General features: G+C 49.6%; 1 protein-coding gene across 14 annotated transcripts in view; it reads right to left on the reverse strand.

Moving 5' to 3' along the window:
- MEF2D (myocyte enhancer factor 2D) overlaps positions 1-22,944 on the reverse strand; it is a 171,231-nt gene that overhangs the window by 49,714 nt on the left and 98,573 nt on the right. For all 14 annotated transcript variants that reach the window (XM_030542396.1, XM_030542394.1, XM_030542395.1 and 11 more), the window contains 2 exons: positions 22,054-22,333; positions 7,194-7,397 (listed from right to left, as the gene is read on the reverse strand). In XM_030542396.1, the coding sequence (XP_030398256.1) occupies positions 7,194-7,397; positions 22,054-22,107 (258 nt within the window). In that variant the 5' untranslated portion in view covers positions 22,108-22,333. The remainder of the gene's footprint in view (positions 1-7,193; positions 7,398-22,053; positions 22,334-22,944) is intronic.

Genomic DNA, 22,944 nt, shown 5'->3' on the forward strand with positions numbered 1-22,944 from the left:
AAGGAGACCCGGACATTGCTTCTTGCTCCCTTCCATCATCAGAGAAAAGAAAAGGTGCTTCACTCTCTGTGAATTACCCCTGGAGGGCACAGAGCCGCTCGTCATCCTTTCCGGCTTGTGCAACCAGGATACTGGCGATCTAGTTCCAGAGCCATCTGGCTGCTGGCATTTACATGCAGGAAAAAAGAGGACGGGCCTTGTCACTGCAAACCATACGACAAGTCCAGGCAACGTCTTGTGCCTACAACATACCAAATGGCGGGGAAAAGCGGGGGTCGGATTCGCAGTTACTCTACCCCAGGCCCTCAAAGGTATTTAGGCACCTAACTCCCATTGATTTCAGCATCTGGGCCTCTGTTCCTGCACTCATGTCTGGGATAAAAAGAGGCCAGTTTTAAACCATCTTTGTGCCCCTCATCCTTTAGGGCCCTGCCTGGCCCCCCAGGCAAGTTAGAGCAGCTTTTTGGTCTCTCTGCCCCACATGTATGCGCACACATGAAATCACACACCTACGCTCAAGCTCACATTCTTACACACACATGTGATCACCTGCACTCACATGGCCACGCTCACACATGGATATACCCACTACACACATGTTCGTTCACACACACATATCGGTGTATACACGTATACACACATTCGTACTCAAACACTCATATTTACATTCACACACACACACACACAAGCTCACATTCACACACTCACATACATCCACACACACACATTCACACTTGGCTGATTCACAGCACCCTTCCTGCAGCAGATACAAGGCTAAATTGACACCTCTCCAGCTAACACCAACCCTCCCTGCTTCCCCAGCCAGCAGCTTGTCTCCTTGCACAGAATAAACAGCTGTCCTCCCTCCTCAGAGACCAATGCCATCACCTCCTCCTGGCTCCCACCCTGTGCATCCCAATCTGTCTGCAGACCAGATTCTCTACCCCTGAGACTGCTTGCTAAAAGTGCTTAGCAAGGATTCATTAATGCAGATCAGAGCCGATGCTCCATCCGGGCCAGAAGGGAGAGGCAGGAAAGCAATTCCATTCGGGATGGAGCCTTGCATCTGAGGACAAGGTCACATTTAATGCAAAGGAGACCTCTCTGATAGGGTGGCAGCAGTGTCAATGATACTATGAGATATTGTATCCAGAAGTGGCATAAATATCTCTTAGAGGCACCAACTGAAATCAGGGCCCCATTGTGCTGGGCACTGCATGCAGCCAGAGAAAGTCCCTGCCTCGAAGATCAGACAAGCTAAATGGACAAGACAAAGGAGGGGAGGGGTACAGAGAGGGCAAAGTGACTTGCCCAAAGTCACCCAGCAGGCCAGTGGCATGGCTGTGAATAGAACCCAGGTCTCCCTGTCCAACACACTAACCACTGAGCCATGTTGTCTCTTCTGAACGGGAGGTGAGGAATCTCCATTGGCTTGAATTTGCAGGGGAGGGAAGGAAGCAGTGTAGAGAGCCCAATGACACATCCTCAAATCAGGGGTCCCGACGCCTCAGCTGGTGCAAACTGGTAGAACTCCCTTGCAATCTGGTTACAGCAACTAGCCTTTGGCTCGCAACATCTGCAAGCGAAAGGTCCCCAGGGGTGCTGCGAGCCAATGCCTGAAATTAAAGAAACAAGCCACTTGCTGCTCCTACGTGAGGATGAGCTGTCTAATCCCTTCTCGAGAGGAAACACCTTAACAGAGATTTATATCAGGGCTTGTCTCGCCGGCAAAGCAAAAAAACAATCAGCTTAGGCAGCAAATTAAAAACTCTCTGTCCTCGGGGCTCCAAAGGAGACTCCGTGTTCCGTGCATGCTGGAAGCTGTCACTCAGTCATACGATGAACCTCGTTAAGATGCTGTTCAGGGTGGAGGGCAGCAGATAGTGAATTACACGAGGCTGCCCAAAGCAGCTTCCAAACCACGACAAGGACCCTGGTGCGATTTCTGGCTCTTATGGCCTAGGAAGGGTCAATGGAACCTGCTCCCCTGAGCCAGATCCTCAGCTGGAGCAAATAAGCCTAGATCGCTGGCTTCAGTGGGAGTCGGTTCCAGCTCCTAAAGAAGCAGCTTCCTGTCACTCGGTGCATGGATTGTGGCTAAGGGAAAGGGAGCACGTCTGAAGTGCCTCTGTGTGCTGGCTATCCTTGGCTGCCTGAACAGCCTTTTCGGGCTGGGGGAAGATGGGAAAAACTTAGAGCAGCCTCAAGGCTGCTCTAAGTTGTGAGGGGAAGCAGTCTGGGGTAGGAAGGGTTATAAAGAAGATTTAAAAGCCCATCCATGTGGGGTCTTCCTCTGCTGGGTGGCTGGGCAGAGGAGAATCCAGTGCTACATGACCCCACTGGCAAATTGCAGAGCCCAGAACATTCAGTTTTCTTGCACATCAACTCGTATTTTTCCTCTCCTGATGCATTTTTTCTTATTTCAATTTTGGATGCGGATCCATCTATTTATTTGATATAAACAAAGCATTTCCCTGAGTGCCAAGGCCTGACTGACGAAACTTGCTCAATTTCAAGTGTTTGGATCTTGGACCATAAGGAGAGGAGAATGCTGCCCAAAATGTTTATGATATTTTTAGGCCAAGACAAATCTGTCGAATGGTGCAAGCTAAGCAGAACTAGCACCATGGAGAAGGCTGGCAAGGATGTTATTATAGACTGGCAAAGAAGGGACTTCACACAGCCCCACTCATGTGGGAGCAAACGGCTGCATCTCTGGGGTGGGGGCAGTTATTCTGCCCAGGCAAGGGGGCTGAATCTGAACTCACTGGCACCAAGATAATTCCACCGACTTGCGTCACAGAGGATTTATCCCAGTGTCAATGAGAGCAGTATCAGAGCCGTTGTGGCCTCGCTCGGCACCTTGTAGGGCCATCTACACCAGTGGGGGTGAAACTCCATCAGATCAAGAAGGCAGAATTTTTCACTGACTTTGCAGTGGTGTAGATACAACTATGCAAGGGACAAGGTTCTCATTTACACTCATTCACACCGATCCGGCAGGTAGTGTAGACGTACCCTAAGCTATATTGGGATAAGACAATACTATACCCATATAACTGCACCCACACTAAGGATTGTACTGTATAATGGTAAAAGATCACACCCCCAGCTGCCATAGTTATACCAGTACAAAAACTGTGAGAGAGACCAAGTCTACATCACAGACTTCTGCTGGCATAGCTGTATCAGTTGTGGGGGTTGGAAGGTGGGATCTCTGACCGACAGAGCTGTTCTTTGGAACAAGATGAAGTTATAATGACAACACTGTTTAACTTGCTTCGCTCGTAGGGGAGTGGCTTTACTATGCGGGTACAGAGCACGGCTTTGCCAGTACAGCTGCGTCCACTCTAGAAGCACTTTGCCCCTCTAGCAGACTGGTACTGCAATATCGGTAAAGTGATCCTAATGTAGACATAGCCTAAATGAGAATCAGGCTCCAGGATTTTATCAGCTGAACAAAGAGGTGGAAGGCTTCTTAGTTCAAAGCCTGCTCTCCAAAAAAAAAAAAAAAAAAGCAATCAGGTATGTATTTGAAAGAAAAGAAAAGAAGCAAGATTTGAGAAGGTTCCAGTTACCCCCACCGCCCCCATGAAATCAAAGCCTCAGAGATGAGGGAGGCTGCCAGATCGCACCACAAGGATTTAAAAGCAGACGTGACATGGCCAGAACAGCAGTGGGCGATTATTTTTCCAGCAGCGCTTTGAAGAGGTTAAACCTTGCTGCTGCATGAGGTCCATGCACCATCATTCTGTCTGTGCAGCGGTTGCGCTGATCCTTAGCATCCATGCCATCTCCAGCAGATAAATTGAATGACTAGAGGCTCTGTGCGCTCTGTGTGTTAATTTACATCTGCCTGTAATGGCAATAATTACCCAGCCAACCCATTCATTTGTCTAAATTTGCTCGGACGTAGAGGGAGTTGCCCACATGCAGCTTCTTCATCGAAAGTGACAAACGCGCGGCTCTAATCAGAGCTCTCTCGGCTCTCGGGAACATGGTGCACGTCTCGCTGATCCTTTCGTGCTTGCAAATTCGCTGCTGGTGGGAAGGGAGCTGGATTGACAGCTGAGAGGTGGAGATGCTCCAACGCAGAACGGTTCTCAGTGCTGCCTGCGGTAATGCAAGTTCTGCACAAACCCGGTCATCTTCACTGCGAAGTTAACTCAAGTTACAACCCCAGGGTTGCCCCAACCCCGTCCACACACAAAACCCTATCACCCACGTGCAGTGATGCTATTCACTCGAGCTGTCTGGCCTGAGAGGGATGTTTAGGCCAAAACCTGAGTGAGTGCAACTTATCAGCTGTTAAGACCACCACTCTGTAGTGTGGACACTAGGTAGCAGCACTCAAGTGCAGCTAGTCTTCCAATGCTCTCCCACAATTCCCCCTGTGCATCGGGAAAGGTTCTCCAACAATTCATTGAGAAAAAAGTCATAGAGCAGCTCAGCTTCCTGCGGCGCTAAGGACCCCGGGATGTGTCCCCAGAAGTCCTAGCACCAGTGCCAGTGTGGACACAGCAGCTTGAGGGTTATTAAACCAGGTGGCAGTTCTCACCCGAGCTCGGCTTACACAAGAGGAGTCACTTGAGTGTAGATCACTTGAACTAATTCTGCAGTGAAAAATAACTCAAAACGGCATCTATTAAAACTCCAGTGAGCACAACTCATCAGCTGCCAATACAGTCACTCTAATGTGGACACAGGCTAGTGCTCAAACACACACTCACTCACGCCTGTTTTTTTTCAACGCCCACAACCGGGTTCAGGTTTTTAGAAGAATCCAGCTTTAGAGCTGGCTGGGAAACGACTCTCTCCCGCTCCCCTCTCCCCAACCCCAGTGAAAATTTTTGACAAAAAATAACAAAAAGCCTCTTTTTGTTGAAAATTTTCTGCCCTGAAATGTTAGAGTTGTGACCATTCTTTCCCCCATTTTCAATGAAAACCCAAATATTTTCACTAAAAAAGAACGCACAAAAAATGCAGCCTTTAAAAAAAATCTGTTTATTTTTTGACAAAAATCCAAATATTTTTGTCAATAACTATCTTTTTTGGGTAGAAAATTTTGTTTTTGATTAAAACTCCCATTTTTCGATGAGTTTTTCATTGAAAAAATGCGACAGCAGAATTGATTGCATTTTTTTCACTGAAAAGCTTTCACTGAATCAAAACAAACAAGCAACCAACTCTGCTCGGAGTCCATCTAGGCACCGGAAGAAAATGTCAGATTTGAAAAAGATTTCTGCACACAACAGCTCCCGTGGTGATGCCGATGGGCAAACTTCCAGAGGCGCCCACCACCCAACAGTTATCCGAAGTGCTAACCCCTTGTGCAAACCCTGCCACGTTTTCAGGTCCTTAAAATGGGTGTCGAACTCTTTGGAAAATCCAGTCCCAAGGGTGGATGCTGACCCCCTGGATTCTTCCAAAATTCTAGCCCAACTACTGTGCCTCATTCCTAATTCAGCTGGATCCTCATGAGGGCAGAGACGGGAGCTCGGTCTCTATCGCCCATACACTCCTTGGCCCCTGTGTTGAGAACACCCAGAAGGCAGCTAATTAATGCAATGACTGATGTGGCTCAGGGGCCACTTGCCCACTGGAAACTGGACTGAGACCCACCAAGCAGCAACCAGATGTGTCCGAGTGTTTGTCCTGGATTGGATGTTAGCCGCTGGCCTAGAGGTGAAAGGTTCTGCTACTGATCCCCTACGCCAGTGCAGCCATCTCCCTCAGGCACCTATCACTCAATGTACAACACCTAATTCTATGAAAGACTCTCTGAGTGTGGCAAATCCATGCTCATTTCATGAAATCGGCCCCAGCAAGCTTTCCTCCTCATGTAAATACCCCCACTGATATCATGGCGATTACACAGAGGAGCAGGGATTGTGTGCGGGTAGGGATCCTGGTTTCTATCATTCTCTTGATCCTATTTGCAATTTAGAGCTTTATCTCAAGGTCAAGATACCCTGCTCCCCGGCCTCCTTCCATCCAGAACCAAGAACCAGAGCATCGAGTCTGAATGGCTCTGCAGCACAGGCCACGAAACACCGCCCACCACCCACACACCAAACCCAACAACCAAAATATCACAGCCCACAGGAGACTAGACTCGAACAAGCCACAGGCAGAGAACAGGAGGGACCGAGCTGCCCGAGGCCACTAATTGAGACAGACCCAGATAATCCTGCACCCACACACTGCAGAGGAGGTGAAAAAAACCCAGCAGCCCTGCCACTGACCTGGGGGAAAATTCCCTCCTGATCCCCCAGATGACGATCAGTTAGACCCTGAGCATGGGAGCAAGAACCAGCCAGCCAAGCACCGGAGAGAGAGAATTTCTCCCCCTCCAATGTCCCATCCCCAGCCGTGGCCACCCCTTATGCTCAGGGGAGGGGAGCAGTAAATACAAACATTTGCAGAGTGTCTACATTACTATTTTCCAATAGGGTTGGTTAACTTCAGTTAATTGGTACATAATTAGCTAGAGTGTCATATTGCCCCTCCTTATCATTCACAACCCATGAGTCAGGCCCAAGAAATCATGAGTCTGGCTTCAAAAATCATGAGATTTGTAAAAGATAATAAATTTGGGCTTCTTTTTATTTGAGCCTTTACAGTTCACTCACGCCACATTTTCCAGCTTTTCTCCACAGGCAGGGCTAGAAACTTACTATTTTTTTTAAAGAAAGCTTACATTTTCATGTCATCTCATGATTCCAGCAGCTGGTGCTTTAAGAGCAACACCACACAGTGCAAGACTACAATACAACCACAAGAGTGGTAACACTGGAGTTACAGAAGTGCCAGCCCCAAGCATTCCAAAATCATGAGTCGGGCCTAAGAAATCATGAGATTGGCTTTAAAATCAGGAGCTGTTAAAGAAATAAATAAAGTTGGGGTCCTTTCACCCGCCTCCTCATTTCTGCATCTTTAGCAGCCACATTTCCCAGCTTTTCTCTACAATCTCCATGGTAGACACTTCCTTCTTTTTTTTAAAGAAAAGCTAAGATTCCCCCACTATCACATGCCTCCAGGAGCTGGGACTTTTAAGGGAGACACCAAACACGGCGAGCCTCGCCATTCTGGCGAATCTCTGGCAACTCCAGAGTTGGCAACCCTGGAGTTACAAACAGGGCCTCTGACTCTAGCCTCGTTGAGGGTGGGGAGAAGGGAAAGCCAGGACTCACCTCGATGATGTCTGCGTTGGTGCGGCTCTCGTGCGGCTCGTTGTACTCGGTGTACTTGAGCAGCACCTTGTCCATGTCCGTGCTGGCGTACTGGAACAGCTTGTTTGAGTGGTTGAAGATGATCAGGGCGATCTCGCAGTCGCACAGGACGCTCAGCTCGTAGGCTTTCTTCATCAAACCGAACTTCCGCTTGGTGAAGGTCACCTGCAGGGAGAAGGCAGGAGATTCATAGATCCTGCAGCCTGATCTGCTGCCTCTTCACAAAGGCCGCTGAGCTCCATCCAGTTTCCCCTGGACTGAGCCCAGTGATTTGTGTTTGACTAACGCCTCTTGTCCAGAAAGGCATCCAATCTGGATCTGAGGGCAAGACTTTGGATCCATGTGTTTTATGTGGGTTATGGATCTCCTGACTGGGCCAGCCACGCTGCTAGCATGGATAGAAAGGGGAACACAGGGGAAAACACACACTATGGGCGGCTGCCAAGCGAGGTATTATGGGAGATTTAAAGGGCTATGCAGCCAGAGTGGTGGGAGCAGAAGACTTGGCCTCTTTATGCCTCAGTTTCCCCAACTGGACAATATTGAGCCTCCCCCTCCTCCTCTGGGACCTTGCGGGGCCTAACCAATTCATATCTGCTGAGCGCTTCAGGATCCTCCCAAGGCGGATGCTACCAAAGTGCAAGGACGATGATCGCTGCTGGAAGTTACATATTGCAGAATTAAGGGAAAATACATTTTAGCAAAATCCCCAGCAGAGCCACCATCTGTCTGGCTTTTAAGAGCGTTTTTTGAGCAGGGGGGATCTCTTTGGCACGGGCTGCAGCAGCTCAAAGCGCACACTTCACTGGAAGATGCAGAACTAAAACCAAGGGAGGCTGATTCTCAGTTCTGCTTACCCCACTCTGGCAGCGTAAAGGGGCCTAAGGCCAGATTAGGTAAATGGGACTCGACAATCTATCTCTCCACCTATTGAGGTCAATGCACTGACGCCTTCTCTTTGCTGCAGCATGGGGGGCTACAGAGTGGTGCACTGGGGCACTCCTGACAGCCTTGCACCTTAGCACGTGAATTAGTGGCTATGGTGGATTTAATAAGGGCTGGAGCAGTGAGTGGTTAATGAAGCAAAGGAGAAGGCCTCCCAGTCACCCAGCCTGTTAATGGCAGAGCCGGGATGGAACCCAGGTCTTCCACCTCTACTGCCCTACCCACTGGGCCATTCGCCTGCCTCGCCAAGTCAGGATGGAAGCTCTGGGGCAAGGACTGTCTCTTCTTGTCTACGTTGAGAAATTAATTCAGATTAAGGTAGGGTGCGAGTTTAAAGCGGAATAGTTATTCCTGATTAACATCCTGTGTGAATGCTCTTATTCTGGAATAAGACGAGGTCCCTTATTCCAAAATAGCTTAATCCGCTTCCAAAATGGATTAAACTAATACACTTGGGAAGTGGATTAAACTAATTTGGAATAAGGAACTCTGATTCCTGATTCGAGTCTCCACGCAGTGAGTTAAGCAGGCAAAGTTAATCAGGAATAGCTACTCCAGAATAGCTCCCAGTGTACACACACCCTTACCTAACGTCACAGTTCCCCAATCTCAGTTGCAGAGGTAAGTACTAGGATATTACAAATCAATAAATAATAGTAGCTTGCCCCTTCTTTCCTCGGAGCACGGGAGGGGCAGTATGCACCCCGGTCCCTTTCTTCCTACAGGCACTGCTCTTTTCTCGGAGACACACTGAGCATTTGGATACTTTAAACACACCAGGGTTGTCTCCTCCGGTGTCCCAACACATCAGATACACCATTGCATCCCCACTGTCCTAATGACCTTGTCTGAGCGTTTTTCCATATCATCTGTCAGATCTGGAGGGTCACTGGAGGATCGCTTCCCCCGTCCTTCCCACCCGCCCGACCTCTAAATTAGCTGTCATTAGCAATGTCGACTGAAGAGGCGCCCTTTGCTGGACGGATCCTCTGTTCCTTTTGCTCCTGACAAATGGGAGCTTTGCCTGCCCTTATCTGCTGATAAGGCCACCTGATCCAGGGCAGGCTGCGTCTTATCGCTCTGTGCACTTCAGCAGAGGCCACGGCAAATGGAAACTGAAGAGCGCTCAGAGGATTGGCTTCTTATTGGATTGAAGAGCCTGTGTCAGGGAAGATTAAAGGGCTCCATTCTTCATTGCGCTGCAGGTCGTGCAGCCATTTGCCCCAATGCAAAGCTGGGGTATAAAACACGGCCGTGCTGTGTGTGTCTATTTTGCACCCACTTTGCACTGGTGCAAATGGCTGCTGGGCAACCGAGAACCAGATCTGTCAGAGAGAGCAAACTGCCTCCAGGCGGGCCCGCAACATCCTGACATCAATCTCTCTCTCTGCCAGGCCTCCCAGCTAGGCTCACAACAGATCAGTCTCACATCCATGTAAGCTCACTCCCAAATCCCAGATTTCACTGCTGGAGCCAGGGCCGGCTTAAAGGCAATTCACCCAATTTCCCAGAATCGGGCCCCATGCCAAAGAGGGCCCCGCACTCGCGCCTAAGGGGACCCCGCTCCGGGAGTCTTCTGCGGCATTTCGGCGGCGGGGGGTCCTTTGGCGCCACGGAAAACCCAGAGCGGACCACCCCCCCCGCCACCGAAGTGCCGCCGAGTGTTCCAGTCGGGCCCTTCGGGCCATAAAGCCGGCCCTGGCCGGAGCCTACTCTGGTCTGAGTTAGCCCCACCCCGTGCAGCTTCCTGATGCTCTGTATAGGGGAATCAGCCAATACCCTGCTCAGGTGCGTGCCACCTTTGGGACTACAGTTGGCAGGCTTCCCCTGTTACAAGCAGGGCCACCCGGGGGGGGGGGGGCGCAAGTGGGGCAATTTGCCCCAGGCCCAGCAGGGGCCCCCACCAGAATATAGTATTCTATAGTATTGCAACTTTTTTTTATGGAAGGGGCCCCAAAATCCCTTTGCCTCAGGCCCCCTGTAGCATGCCTGACGATCATTTTAACAAACTGGGCCCCGATCCCTGTTAAACTCTTTCTCCCACTGGTAGTCCAATGACTCACCCACGGGAGTAAGGAATACTCAAGAGAGCGCAAGGATTTGCAAGGTTGGGCCTTTATCATTCAGACTGAAATAGGCCCCAGTCTCATTTATCCTAAGGTCTCTTTACATGGCTGTGGCAGTATAAAGGGGTTTCAAAATGGGTGGAAATCCTTTCGCACTGCCAGACATTGGTGTAAAGGGGCCTTAAGTGTAAGTGAGGCTCACACCCTAAGAACCACCCTCATACAATTCGGGGAGGGCAAAGAGGAACCAAGCAACCAGTTCAGCCAATCAAAAACTAAGCAGCGCCACGCAGGCTTTGAATGCTTGCAAACAGCTGACGGAACAAGAACTGCGTTGCTGAAATGAGCCGGCCCAAAATTTAGAACAGCAAATAAATCTCGACAAAATTGTCAGAGCTCAAGAATAAAGCTCTTGGACCATATACATCCATTAGGTTAGTCATATAAATGATTGGCTGTGTCCTAAGCTGTGAGGTGGTCCTTGGAGGGAGGGACTGTCTCTCTGACCTAAGCCCCTGTGTAGACAGTGCTGGGGCAATGGAAGAATTCTACTGCCTCTCGGGCAGGTGGATTATCGACGGCCACAGAGAGACCCCTCCTCTCGGCGGAGCTGGCGTCTACTCTGATGCACTGTGTGGCAGCGTTCCAAGTGTAGACAGGGCCTCGGTGTCCACGAGAATCGGGCCCGGCGTTTACATTGCATATCACAGCTTCCCACGTGGGACTTCGGTTCGGGGGCTGCCCCCTCCCTCCCCTCTCTGAGGTGATTAAGTAGTAACGAGATTCGGCTTTAATCGTCTCAGCCATTTTAAAGTGCAAGGATGGCACACCACGCAGCTGTTCTCCGCCACGTGAGGCTGCTCAACCCCTCGGAGACTTTGTCTTCTGGGCTAACTCGCTCTGCCTCTGAGCCCTCCTGGTCACGTTGCCAGGGTCTCCGAGAGCTCCAGCCTGCTCAACGGCAAATCAAATTACTTCAGGATCAGTGCAAGTGTCATCGCCAAACTCCATGTCTCTTTCTGGTGCCCGCTGACAGATTGGGGGGGTGCGGTGGGCGGGGGGGCAAGCTTAGCTTTGCTGCATGATAAGGATATCTTGGCAGCCTGAAACTTGTGCTCCCAGGAGCTTAAATGGAGAGCCTCTGGCCATTGTGGCTCTTGCAAGGAGAAAGAAATTAAAATGCCCCATGTGGTCACATTTTTAAGGGGCAGCTTCTCCCATTGAAAGGCACTTCATTCTGTCTATTGGCAGAACAGCTTAGCATCTGAACAACTGAGGCCAGGGCTCAGAAACCAGACAGGTGGGCACTGGATAGATAGATAGATAGATAGATAGATAGATAGATAGATAGATAGATAGATAGATAGGATCAATGATATTCAACATTTTTTCATGTGCAGACCCCTAAACATTTTTGAATGGAGGTGCAAACTCCTTTGGAAATCTTGAACATAGTCCACGGACCCCCAGGGATCTGCGGACCACAGGTTGAAAACCACTGGATTAGATAATGGGGTATGCATGGGGATAGCTAGCTAGATAGAGGGGTGTGTATGGGGCTAGATTAGAAAGATAGAACTACACACATGAACTGAGAGAGAGATTGAAATCAGCTCCTCCCCTCTGCAAAGAAAAGGTTTCTTGAAGAGCTGGGCGAGTAACTCCCACAGCAGCTGGTACGTCTTCTCACGACTCCAGGCAGGGAGTCGGCTCCGCTCTTATTTCCAGAGTCATTCCCGCCCCGAGCAGTCGCGTGGCAGCCAGGCTAGCCGTGAGAACGGCCACGAATCCCCAAAGCTGCCCCAATGGCGTTTTGTTCTCAAGTCCGCACAGCAAACCCCTCATCCACATTGAGGCCCCTTGGCAGGGCTCGGGCAGCACAAAGAGCCCTTAAAGCCCAGGTACATTTTACTTGGCGCCCAATTTCCAGCCCCTTCATGCTACCAGAGAAGCATAAAGGGGCCCAAAGGTATCTCTACCCCCCGAGCTGGAGGTGAAATGCCCAGCTCGGACAGATATGCCTGTGCCATTAGTAAGTTGTTTGGTAGACACCTATACACACGAAATAGGTTCACAGAAACTGGATCTGTCCGTGAGTGATTCTGCTACAGGTGACTGGGTGAAATTAATCTGAAAACTTATCTGTGTTATAACACTGCCTCTTGGGCTGCCTTCAGGGATGGAACCCAGAAACATGGATCTAAAAGCGCAAGTTTCTAGTGTGGTGGGCAACCTGCGGCCCTCGGGCTGCATGCAGACCATCAGGGTAATCCACAGGTGAGCCGCGAGAGTTTGTTTACATTGCCCGTCCGCATGCACGGCCGCCTGCAGCTCCCAGTGGCTGCGGTTCACTATTCCCGGACAATGGGAGCCAAAGGAAGTGGCGCGGGCCGCAGGGTTCTCTCTGCCAGAAGCTGGGAATGGACGACAGAGCATGGATCACTTGATGATTCCCTGTTCTGTTCTCTCCCTCTGGGGCACCTGGCACTGGCCGCTGTCGGAAGACAGGACACAGGGCTAGATGGACCTCTGGTCTGATCCAGTAGGGCCGTTCTTATGTTCTTATACACGGACTAATCACTAGAGGGGGACAAAGAGCCAAATCTTGTTATCATGGGTTACACTTGCAATGAATAATGCGACCAGCTCTGGGGGACTATTTTAGAGGTTATTTGTATTCCAAATAAAACTTCATTACTTCTTAGTTTATCTGATCCCATTTCTCCAGCCTTCAAATAACAATAAACACTGAGCCTTTATGGGACAGAAAAAGTCAGTGACAGAGGTGGTTGGAAAAAACGGAAAAATGATTTGGTGAAAAATTTCAAACTTGTTTCCATTTCATAGGCTTCAAGATGAACTCAGTTCTTTCATGAACTTTTCCCATAACACTTATTTTTTTACTCAAATTGTTCTTTTACCAAAAGCGCCATGTTTTTCAGGCTTTCGGTTAACAACACTTTTCCGATCATTTTGAAAATGATTTTTGTAAAAACGCCAGGAAAACATATCATGGAAAGTTTTGTGAAAGTGAGGGAAAAAATGATACCGGTGATGAAAAGTTTTGGTTTTGAATAAAAAGGTCATGATATGACCCCCAAAAACGTTCACGCACAAAAAATGAAGAGCTTTATTTAGAGGTTTCCATTTTGGGCATCCACAAAACATCGTGCCAGATTCATCCCCTGTCTAATTGTTTCGCTTCTGACGGAGTCACACCACGCATGAATTTGGCCAATACCATGTCGCAAAGGCTGAGGACCTGCCATGGCATGCGGACAAACTACAGCTGGACCAAGTAGGTACGTAACGCTACCAAGTCCAGATCTTTCACTCAGCTCCACTCATGGTGGCAGCATTTCACACACTTCAACCAGGTGTCAATGACCACATAAGACGCACACCCCAAGGAAGAGTCAGGAGCGATGATGATTTGATGCGGTGTCATGTGTCAATCAACAGCCCATAGACACGATGCTGTGACGTTTCAGTATGCGGTGATGGGGTCACGGCTGAGTTTGTCTCTTTGGACCAACTCAGCACTGGCAACGCTATTCAGAGTGACCAATAATAGGGATATCTGGGTCAGATGGGGCAGAGAGGCGGCTCTTGGCCATGCCTGGAGGTCTGAAGCTGGAAAAGGGGGAGAGCAAAGAAAGCAAGGCCTGGCGGCTCTCAGCCCTCTGTGAGAGGAAGGATGGGCCAGTGGTTAGGGTTTGGGAGACTTGAGTTAAATTCCCTGTTCTGCAAACAATGTCAGGCCAGTTACCCAAAATTAACAAATCCATCTCTGGCAGTGTCAGAAATAGGACCCAGGAGTCCGGGATCCTCAATTTAATGACTAGGTTATACTCCCTCTTCAGAAGTAGGAACTGAAAACTGGGGAGTCCTGCTGACCAATCCCCACTTCTTTATCTACTAGACCCACCCCTCCTTCCACACCCTGGAATAGAACCCTAAAGTCCCAACTTCCAGTGCATAGTTCTAGTCACTAGCAAAGCCCCTGACATACAAAACCATCAGTTATCATTATCCTGCCATTCAAGTCTACCAACCTTACAGTGAAAAGGAAAGAAACCAAAAACCTTTCAACTATAGATAAGCAGACAGGTTGGGATTTACATGGGCCTGACCCTCATCTAGAAGAATTAACATTATAAGACTAAGAGGGTAATTAAATCTCATGCTTCAGGGCATAAGCTGATCACCAGAGGGGTCAGGAAGGAATTACTTCCACACACAGTACTGCGCTATCAGAGGATTTTTTTCCCTCCCCTGACGCATCAGGCACTGGGTCTTTGCCAGACCCGCTTTGATGGACTAGTGGGCTGATGTGTTATGGCAAATCTTATCCTATCCTCTAATGTCATTAGTGACTATTACTGGCTCTCCTCTCTTGTGTTTGGCTTCTACACTAGGGCTTTGATTCTGGTCTCACTGATCAATGGTAACTCCATTCATTTCAGGGGATCTCCCAGCTCGGCAGGCAGGACCAGAAACATGCCCACAGACTCTCAGGAGATCTCAGTGCAACATGCTAGCCCTGAGGTTGCAAAGGTGCAGATCCGGTCGGGCAAGTTCCCTAGAGACAGACACAGCACAAGAGAGGAAGATTGCTCTTGTAGCCAAGGCAGCAGACTAGCTCTCAGGAGACCTGTGTTCGCTTTTGACTTGGCCACAGACGTGCTGGGCTTTGGATCAGGGCCCCAATGTCTTGGAGTTCCTTACACAGCAGAGGCAAATGATTATTTATTAATCAAGTTTGCATAAGTAGCAGAATCATTGGTTACTCCCCAGAGACCATCCACACAGGTCCTGTGGCCAAGGCTCTCGAGCTGGATTCAGGGGATCTGGGTTTAATTTATGGCTCTGCCACAGACTCTCTTGTGTGACCTGTGATGAGTCACTTAATTGCTGCAGGCCTCAGGTCCCCAGCTGTAAAATATTTCCTTGGTCTGTCTTTTCTACTCAGACTGTAAGCTCTACAGAGCAGGGTCCATGTCTTACCACCTGTGTGTGCAGCACCCTAGCAAAATGGAATCCAGTCTAGCTTAAGTCCTTTATGTGCTACCGTAATACTGACAGATCAGTCATCTTTGAGAAAAGGGTCAGTGACTGGGAACGCTTTGAGACTGTAAGCTCTTTGGGGCATTTGTAATGTGTTTGTACAGCTCCTAGCACTACGGGACCTGGACTCGAGGTGCTACTGCCATATAAATGTTAAACAACAACAACAATCCAATAACTTAGCTAACTGCAAGGTCTCAATGAGGTCAGGTTCTACTGTGAGCTAGTAGCGCTGGTATGCAAGCAAGCATGTGCATAGCAAAGAGCACACATGACGCGCACACACACACAGATGCCTGTGCGGAGACATCCCACATGCAAAGCAGCTTTAACTACATTTCCAGAGGCAGAGCCATGACATGAAAGCACATGCATAATTCAGCAGCATCAGATTCCTTAACTACTGGTTTGCAACATGAGAGAGGAGAGATTCTCCCCTCTCTGAACCTCAGGAAAGCTTCTGTGGAGACAGAGATGGAAATGTTACCAGCTGAGCTGCCACAATGCATGGGCTAAGCATGCAGGGCGGACCTGAGCTTTGGACGGAAGCCCGTTTTCCCCACCCCATCCCAGGGAGAATCTAACATTCGGAGTCAGCACCGTGCAACTAGTTTGGGCAGTTCCTTAGTCACGCTATGTCCAAAACGCACCCCTATGGACAGTTTAGAATAGATCAGTGGTGGGCAATCTGCGGCCTGTCAGGGTAATCTGCTGGTGGGCCGCTAGTTTATTTACGGTTGCATGGCCGCCCGAAGCTCCCATTGGGATCGGGCCTGCTTTCTTCTAGCACTTTGCTTCTTTCCTCCAAAAGCAGCTTCTTTCCTCTTGTCACGGTGCATCCTTGCTGGGCAAGGGAAGGAGAGGGGGAAATAATTGATTCCAAAGCCAGCACCGATGACCAATTAAACAGCCCTGCTGCTTCGTTAACTTCCTGGTTCTGAGAGGGTTTTGCTGGGTTTGTTTTAAAAGCCACTCGATACATTCCTTGATCATGCAAAGAACACGGTTCAAAGCGTGTGTGTGGGTGTGGGGGGGTTCTTGATGGAATCCCAGTCGTGTCAAATAAGAAGCATCCCCATTAGAAATATTTGTGATTACACTGGGAGGGTGGAGGGAGAACAAGATACAAAAAAAAAAGAGCTGCAGGAAAGATAAAAGGAGCCCCTTGACTCGCCCCCAGGCAACCGTTCCAGCCAGATGTTCTCAAGCCCTCAATTGTCTCTCTTTGTATCAGACCACTTTGTGTTTTTATTGTAGGTAACGTACATGCTGCACTCTCTCTCTTTTTCTTTTTCCATTAGCCCTTTATAGTAGCTATAAATCCCACTGCCAGATTCTCTTCTCATTTTTTTTTTTTTTTGTCATCCTCATGCTGGCTCCCAAGCTGCCTGCATCCCTCCTGCCGGTGGTGCTGTGGCAAAGCAGGAAGAAAGGCGGAGGAGAGAGGTACTACTGGGAGTGAGGTGTAACCTGGCGAACCGGGCCCAGAGCGGAGACTCTGGAAACCCGCATCGACCTCTTGGGTAAGTCACTTTCTCTGTGGGTCTCATTTCCCCCTCTTTGTCTGTTTAGACTGGGATCTCTTTGAGGCAGGGTTCTCTCACACTATATGTACGTACAGCACCTAGCGCACTGGGGCCATGATCTCAGTTGCTCTTATATTACCATAACACCTAGGAGCATGGACCAAGCCCCTATGGTGCTCGGTGCTGTACAAGCACGGAACAGACAGTTCCTGCCTTATCTAAGCATCCATCTACCTTTGACCTGAGAGAGGTGTTTCCCCCCTCTGCTTGAGCTAGCACCTAAAAATAGCAGTGTGTCCGTCACAGCACGAGTAGTAGCTTGGGGTAGCCATCCAAGTACGTACTCGTCGCAGACATATTTTTAGGCACCAGCTCAAGCCAGTACATCTACGCAAATCACACCTCCCATCTCCAATGTAGATGTAAAAATCCAAGCCCCAGGTGGCCAGGGGTTTATTTCCCCCCTGCACAGAGGGCTAGCACAAGGCTTAACTGAGGCTGCGCGGGGGTGAGCTTCGCCGCTAAATGAAGACCTGGTGGTTGAAATGAACGGGCCCGGCCCCTACCCCACCCCAGAGCTGTGGCAGCGTGAGCAGCGCAGTTGCCAGCACTGCCAAACCCAATCATTTAGAACCCTCGAGGCAGGCCCCTAAAATCAGGAGACTGGCTTAAAAAATGTGAGATTTAAAGAAAAAAAAGGCTGGGTGCTTTCTCTAGGCTTCCTGGTTTCTGAGACTTTTGGATCACACTTGGGTCATGTTCCCAAGCTGTTCTCTGCAGTCATGAGAGTTAGAAATGTACTTTTAAAAAAAAAAAAGACAAAAGCTAATATTCTCGCCTCATCACCTGACTCCAGGAGCTGGAGCTTTGAAGAAAGCACCAGGTATTATGAGACTTGCAGTAAAATTGCAGCCATTGGCAACCCTGGGTAGAAGCTCCTGTGGGAACCAGACTGTCACAGCTGTCTTCTATTATTCTCCACCCAACCTTCACAAGCTCAGCCGAGAAAAGCACTTCACGAAGATGACAGGCAGGCAGGCAAGAGAAACTAAGTCCGACAGCTAACATCCCTCTCCTCATTCATTTTTACAACCTCTCCTCATTGTTATTTATTTATTCAATGGTAGCAAAGAGGAAGTCCCGGCTTGAGATTCTGCGGTGTTAGGCACTGTACTCTCCGCCCCAAAGAGCCAGCAATCTATGTATAAGATAACAGACAAGGAATGGACTACCTCCATTTTACAGCTGGGGAAACTGAGGCACAGAATGGGGCAACAACTTGCCCAAGTTCACCCAGGAGGACAGCTGAGAATAGAACCCAAGTCTCATAAACCCCAGGCCACTGTGCTGTGCAGGAGGCCACGTCACCCTGGTGTTCCTTTGTTACTAAATGAGATGAGGAAATTAGCTATTAGAGTCAAATACGATAACTTTACTGCTTGGGAAATTGAGGCACAGAGGGATTAATTGTCTTGCCCAAGGTGAGTCAGTGCACAAAGCTGGGAACCAAACCCAAATCTTCCACATCCTACTCCAGCGCTTTAATCTCAAGACCTTTCTCTCAACCATCTTACCACCAAAGACTGGCTAAACTCACAGAGCATATTGCAGCTCAACCCCTCCTCCACCAATCAAACCCCCCGGTCCCCAACCTACAGCTCACTTGGACCCCGGGCTTTGGCAGCAAATTCACTCTTTCCTCTCCTAAAGGGTTATAAAACAGGGCGAGCGCAGGCTTTCGGACTCCAGGATTACTAAATATTTTCCATTCATTTTAACTGTGAACAGGGCTCCAATAACCGGCTTTATATATGTTAGAACCTCCCGCCCATGTACGGCATTCAGCAACCCGCTGGCATGCCAGATAGCTGTGCTGCCCCAATAAAAAAACAGCTCCAGCTCCTTTAATAATCACTAATGCACCATTTCCGGCTCGTTATGGAAATAAACACTGCCCTGAGCAAGCGGGATACTTTCAGAAATATCCCCTCCCTCCCCCTTTGCCCACCCAAGTGAAACTTTAATGAAGAAAACCTGCAATTTTCTATTGTTTCACCAAGGAACAATAAAGCTCCTGGATGGAACTTGCTGCAGTGCTAATGGTTTTTCTTTTAGCAGCAAAAGCCCTGCTGCTGGGTGAGGAATGATGAGGAATCTCCCATCGAGTTCGACGGAGAAGCTACAGTCACTGATTGTAGGCCCAGAGATAAGACGGGAGACCAATTTCGGGCTGCAGCTCCATCCGCAGGTGACGACATTTGGAGGTGAATGTGCATGATGCACTGTTTCACCTTTACGCCTCGCGTGTCTCTCCAATCGGCGAACTCTTGACATTTTTCAGTCCAAGCTGGAGCCATCAGACCTTGTCCCGGGCTAAGAGCACCCAGGTGGTGAGGTCCACATTGCAAGACTAGAGGCTGGCTTTGAAAGGAAGGCAAAGTGGCCCTCAGAAGAAGCACCTTACTCATTGCAGGAGACATAGGGATTCAGCAGGGCTGCCCAGAGCAGGGGGGCAAGTGGAGCAATTTGCCCCAGGCCTCGGGCCCCACAGAGGCCCCCACGAGAATTTTTCGGGGTCCTTCACTCGCTCTGGGGACCCCAGAAAACTCTCGCGGGGCCTGGGCCCCCAGAGCTTCCTCTGCTCTAGGTCTTCGGCGGCAATTCGGCGGCAGGGGGTCCTTCTGCTCCGGGATCCTCCGCCGAAGTGCCCCGAAGACCCGTGGCGGGGGGAGTTCTTCCGTCTCAGGACCCGCCGCCAAAGTGCCAGGTCTTCGGCGGCAATTCGGCAGCAGGAAGACCCCAGGCCCCCTGAATCCAGGGCTGGCGCTTCCATTTAGGTGACCTAGGCAGTCGCCTAGGGCACCAGGATTTGTGGGGGCGGCAATTCGGCGGCAGGGGGTCCTTCTGCGCTCCGGGTCTTCGGCGACAATTTGGCGGCGGGTCCTTCACTCACTCTGGGACCCACTGCCGAAGTGCCCTGACTACCAGGAGCACGGAAGGACCCCCCCGCTGCAGAACTGCCGCCAATGACCGAGAGCGCGGAAGGACCACTGCCTAGGGCGCCAAAAACCCTGGCGCCGCTCCTGCCTGAATCCTCTGGTGGCCCTGGGATTCAGTTCCTGGTTCTGCTACAGCTGCCCTGGGTGACCTTGGGAAGTCACTCGAAGCTAGGCTCCTTGAAGTTCTCAGCACTATGGGGGTCCTATTTTCCAAAGAGCCTATCTCTGTTCTGAGCTAGTGAGGTCCTTATCCCGTGGGTTTCACCAGAGCCTCAATGCACCTTCCAGTCGTGCGTGACGTGACACAATTAACTGCTGCCATTCGGGCCCTGAAAACAGAGCCAGATTTTCAACAGTGCTCAGTCACTCGACTTGCACGTCCAGAGTTGGGGAGCTATATTTGGAAAATCTGGCCCCAGCAGTCTAGATCTCAACTCAGCCCTGTTCTAGCCACTCAGCTAAACTTCCTCCCAGCACTGGAAATAGACCAGGGCTTTTATTTATTTATTTAATGTGCTTCAGAGGCATTTCTTTTAGAGAAAACATCATCCCACGGATTGCCATCAATACAACAAACCCACTGGAATCCTTAAGGACAGAACTACTCAATAGGGTATCCGTCACGGTGGGTTAATTTTAAGACCTTACAACTTTGAGGATGTTCCCTGAAGACTAGGAAAATTCTGCTGCAGCAGTAACCCACAACTTCCTCATAGCAGCCCACTCGAAGAATCTCCAATGCGAACTACAGAATTGCAGGGCTGCTAGCAAGTACAGCAATCAACATGGCATGTTGCAGATCGGGGTACGGTTTGCTCATTATAAATAAGAGCTGCTCCTCTTATTTGAGAGAAAGAGAGAGGGATGCCTGGCTGATTATCTGATCCCCATTATCTGATCCATCCTCCTGCTAGTGCAGACTCATCCCCTGTGAGATTGTTTTCCTTCCCCCATGTAATCTTGACCATGCCATCCACACTCAGGGAAACTGACAATCCCCCACCTATCAGTTTGAGCAGAGACAGTGCACTCTTTTGGTGTTGCAGGGACACTGATGGATTACGGGCAGATCACTACAGAACCCGACACCCTCACCCCCAATCTGTGCTCAATCCACCGGGGATATACAGTGTTACAGCTCCAAATTACAGATCCTTGGCTCTTCAGATCAGGCTGCAGCACAGCGGATGCTTTTAGGTCGAGAGGTCTGCAGCTCAATCCCCCGTGTGCTGGTCGAGATATCACCTGGCACATAGCAAGCCAAGCCCAGGGTCACCATAAAACCCAGGCAGAGCCAAAGGTGTATCACACTCATGCCCAAAATCTTGCAGCTGCTAGGGGATAGATTGATACTCCATATGCACACCATGGGCCTTATCCTGAAAAGTGCTGATGGGGCTACCCGGAGGGTGGGGGCAAAAAGGGACAGTTCTCCCCCCCCACCGGCCCCCGCAGTTCACGCTGCCCTCCAAACTGAGTAGCGTTGCAACCTGGCGTTCAGGATCACAGCAAAGTCCCTCCAAGGGGCAGCTCCCCCAACCTGAGTGGGGTTAAAACACTGCATGCCGGGTCACAACACCACTCATTGAAATTTGGCCCAGTAGCCCTTCCATCATGGTGGAGGAGCCTCCAGGCTAAACCCAACTGGGCCAGGTCAAAACCCCCAAGGGATGGGGGGAAAGGAGGCATTTTTCATCTGGAAAAAAATGTTTCAATGGAAAAGCTTTGCTGAGCTCTAAGAGGAGAGCTCCAGCTGCAGCCTCTGGCCCCTGATTTCGCATTAATGCACCGCTATTTAGTAACGCCACTGCTTTGCATCGAGCTGAAATGTTCCTCTAACACTGCCCGGGCACAAACCTGCTGGTTTACTCCCTTAGAGCTCTTTTCATCTGCTGATCTCAAACACTTTATAACGGTGCACACGTGCCACTGGCCCACATTTGCCAAAGCGACTAGTGATTCTGGTTGCCCTGACTTGAGATCTATAAAGGAAGATTTTTCAGGAAGCAGATGCTCTGCACTGTCTGAAAAATCAGCCTTCTTAAGGTGTCTCAGCTTGGGCAGCCAAAATCGCTCTTCACTGTGGAAAATGTAGGCTATTATCCTCATGTCACAGATAGGGAAACTGAGGCATAAATAAATGGGAGTTTGGTCTTTGAGGCTTGGGGGAAGAGGCAGGATCAGCCCTACAAAAGGTACCAAATCAGGAATTACCGACCTGTCGATTTCGCTCATCCGTGATCCGCTGGATCTGGATCTTTTTCCTCCCCATCTTCTCCGGAAATCCTCACCGTATGGGGATGACTTTCTTGTTCGGGGGAGGGGAAAAATAACCCTGTTTTAAAACGTTTTCATGAAAGAATTTTTTGTTATGTAAAAGTTTTTAAAACCAAAACCAAAAAACCAACAAAAATCCGGGTTGCTTCTTTCTCAGTTCATGTTATGCTGCCGTCTGGTTAATTCCAGGTGCTTTGGGCCTCCAGGGGCTGCTCAGAAACCTAGGGAAGAGAGGAAAAAAGGACTTAAAACAATTTTTTCAAGCAAAGCCTTCCTAATGGTTATTGTTCATATTACCGTAGCCCCTAGGGGTTCAGTCACAGACCAGGACCCCATTGTGATGGGGTGGCACAAACAGCACAAAAAGACAGTCTCAACCAAAGCATGGTAGCACCTAAAGGCCCCAGGAGGTATCCAGATGCCACAGTGCCAGGTGCTGGACAGATGCACAGTGAGACACCATCCCAGCCCCGAGGAGCTTGCAATCGAAATAAATTCACCAAAAAAATAAAAGGACTCTGAGCAAAATTCCTATCCAGGACAAACAAAACTGCATTAAGATTATCTACATCAACTCTGGTAACAGAAAGCAGCTAATCATTCTCTCTCTGTGTTTATACCATGCCCGTCACCACTGTATCTGAGTTCATGTCTACACGACAGACGTGGTTAGCACTGTAGCACCACAGTGCAGACGCTTCCTGCATCAACGGAAGGCGGATTTCCATTGCTGTTGTGAGCCCACCTCTCCGAGAGGCAATTGCTAGGTCCACGGAAGAATTTTTCTACCAAGTTTGTTGCACCTGGGAAAGCTGGGGAGGGGAGGGGAGGA

This window comes from Gopherus evgoodei, chromosome 24, assembly GCF_007399415.2.
Source record: "Gopherus evgoodei ecotype Sinaloan lineage chromosome 24, rGopEvg1_v1.p, whole genome shotgun sequence".
NCBI classification, from domain to species: Eukaryota; Metazoa; Chordata; order Testudines; family Testudinidae; genus Gopherus; species Gopherus evgoodei.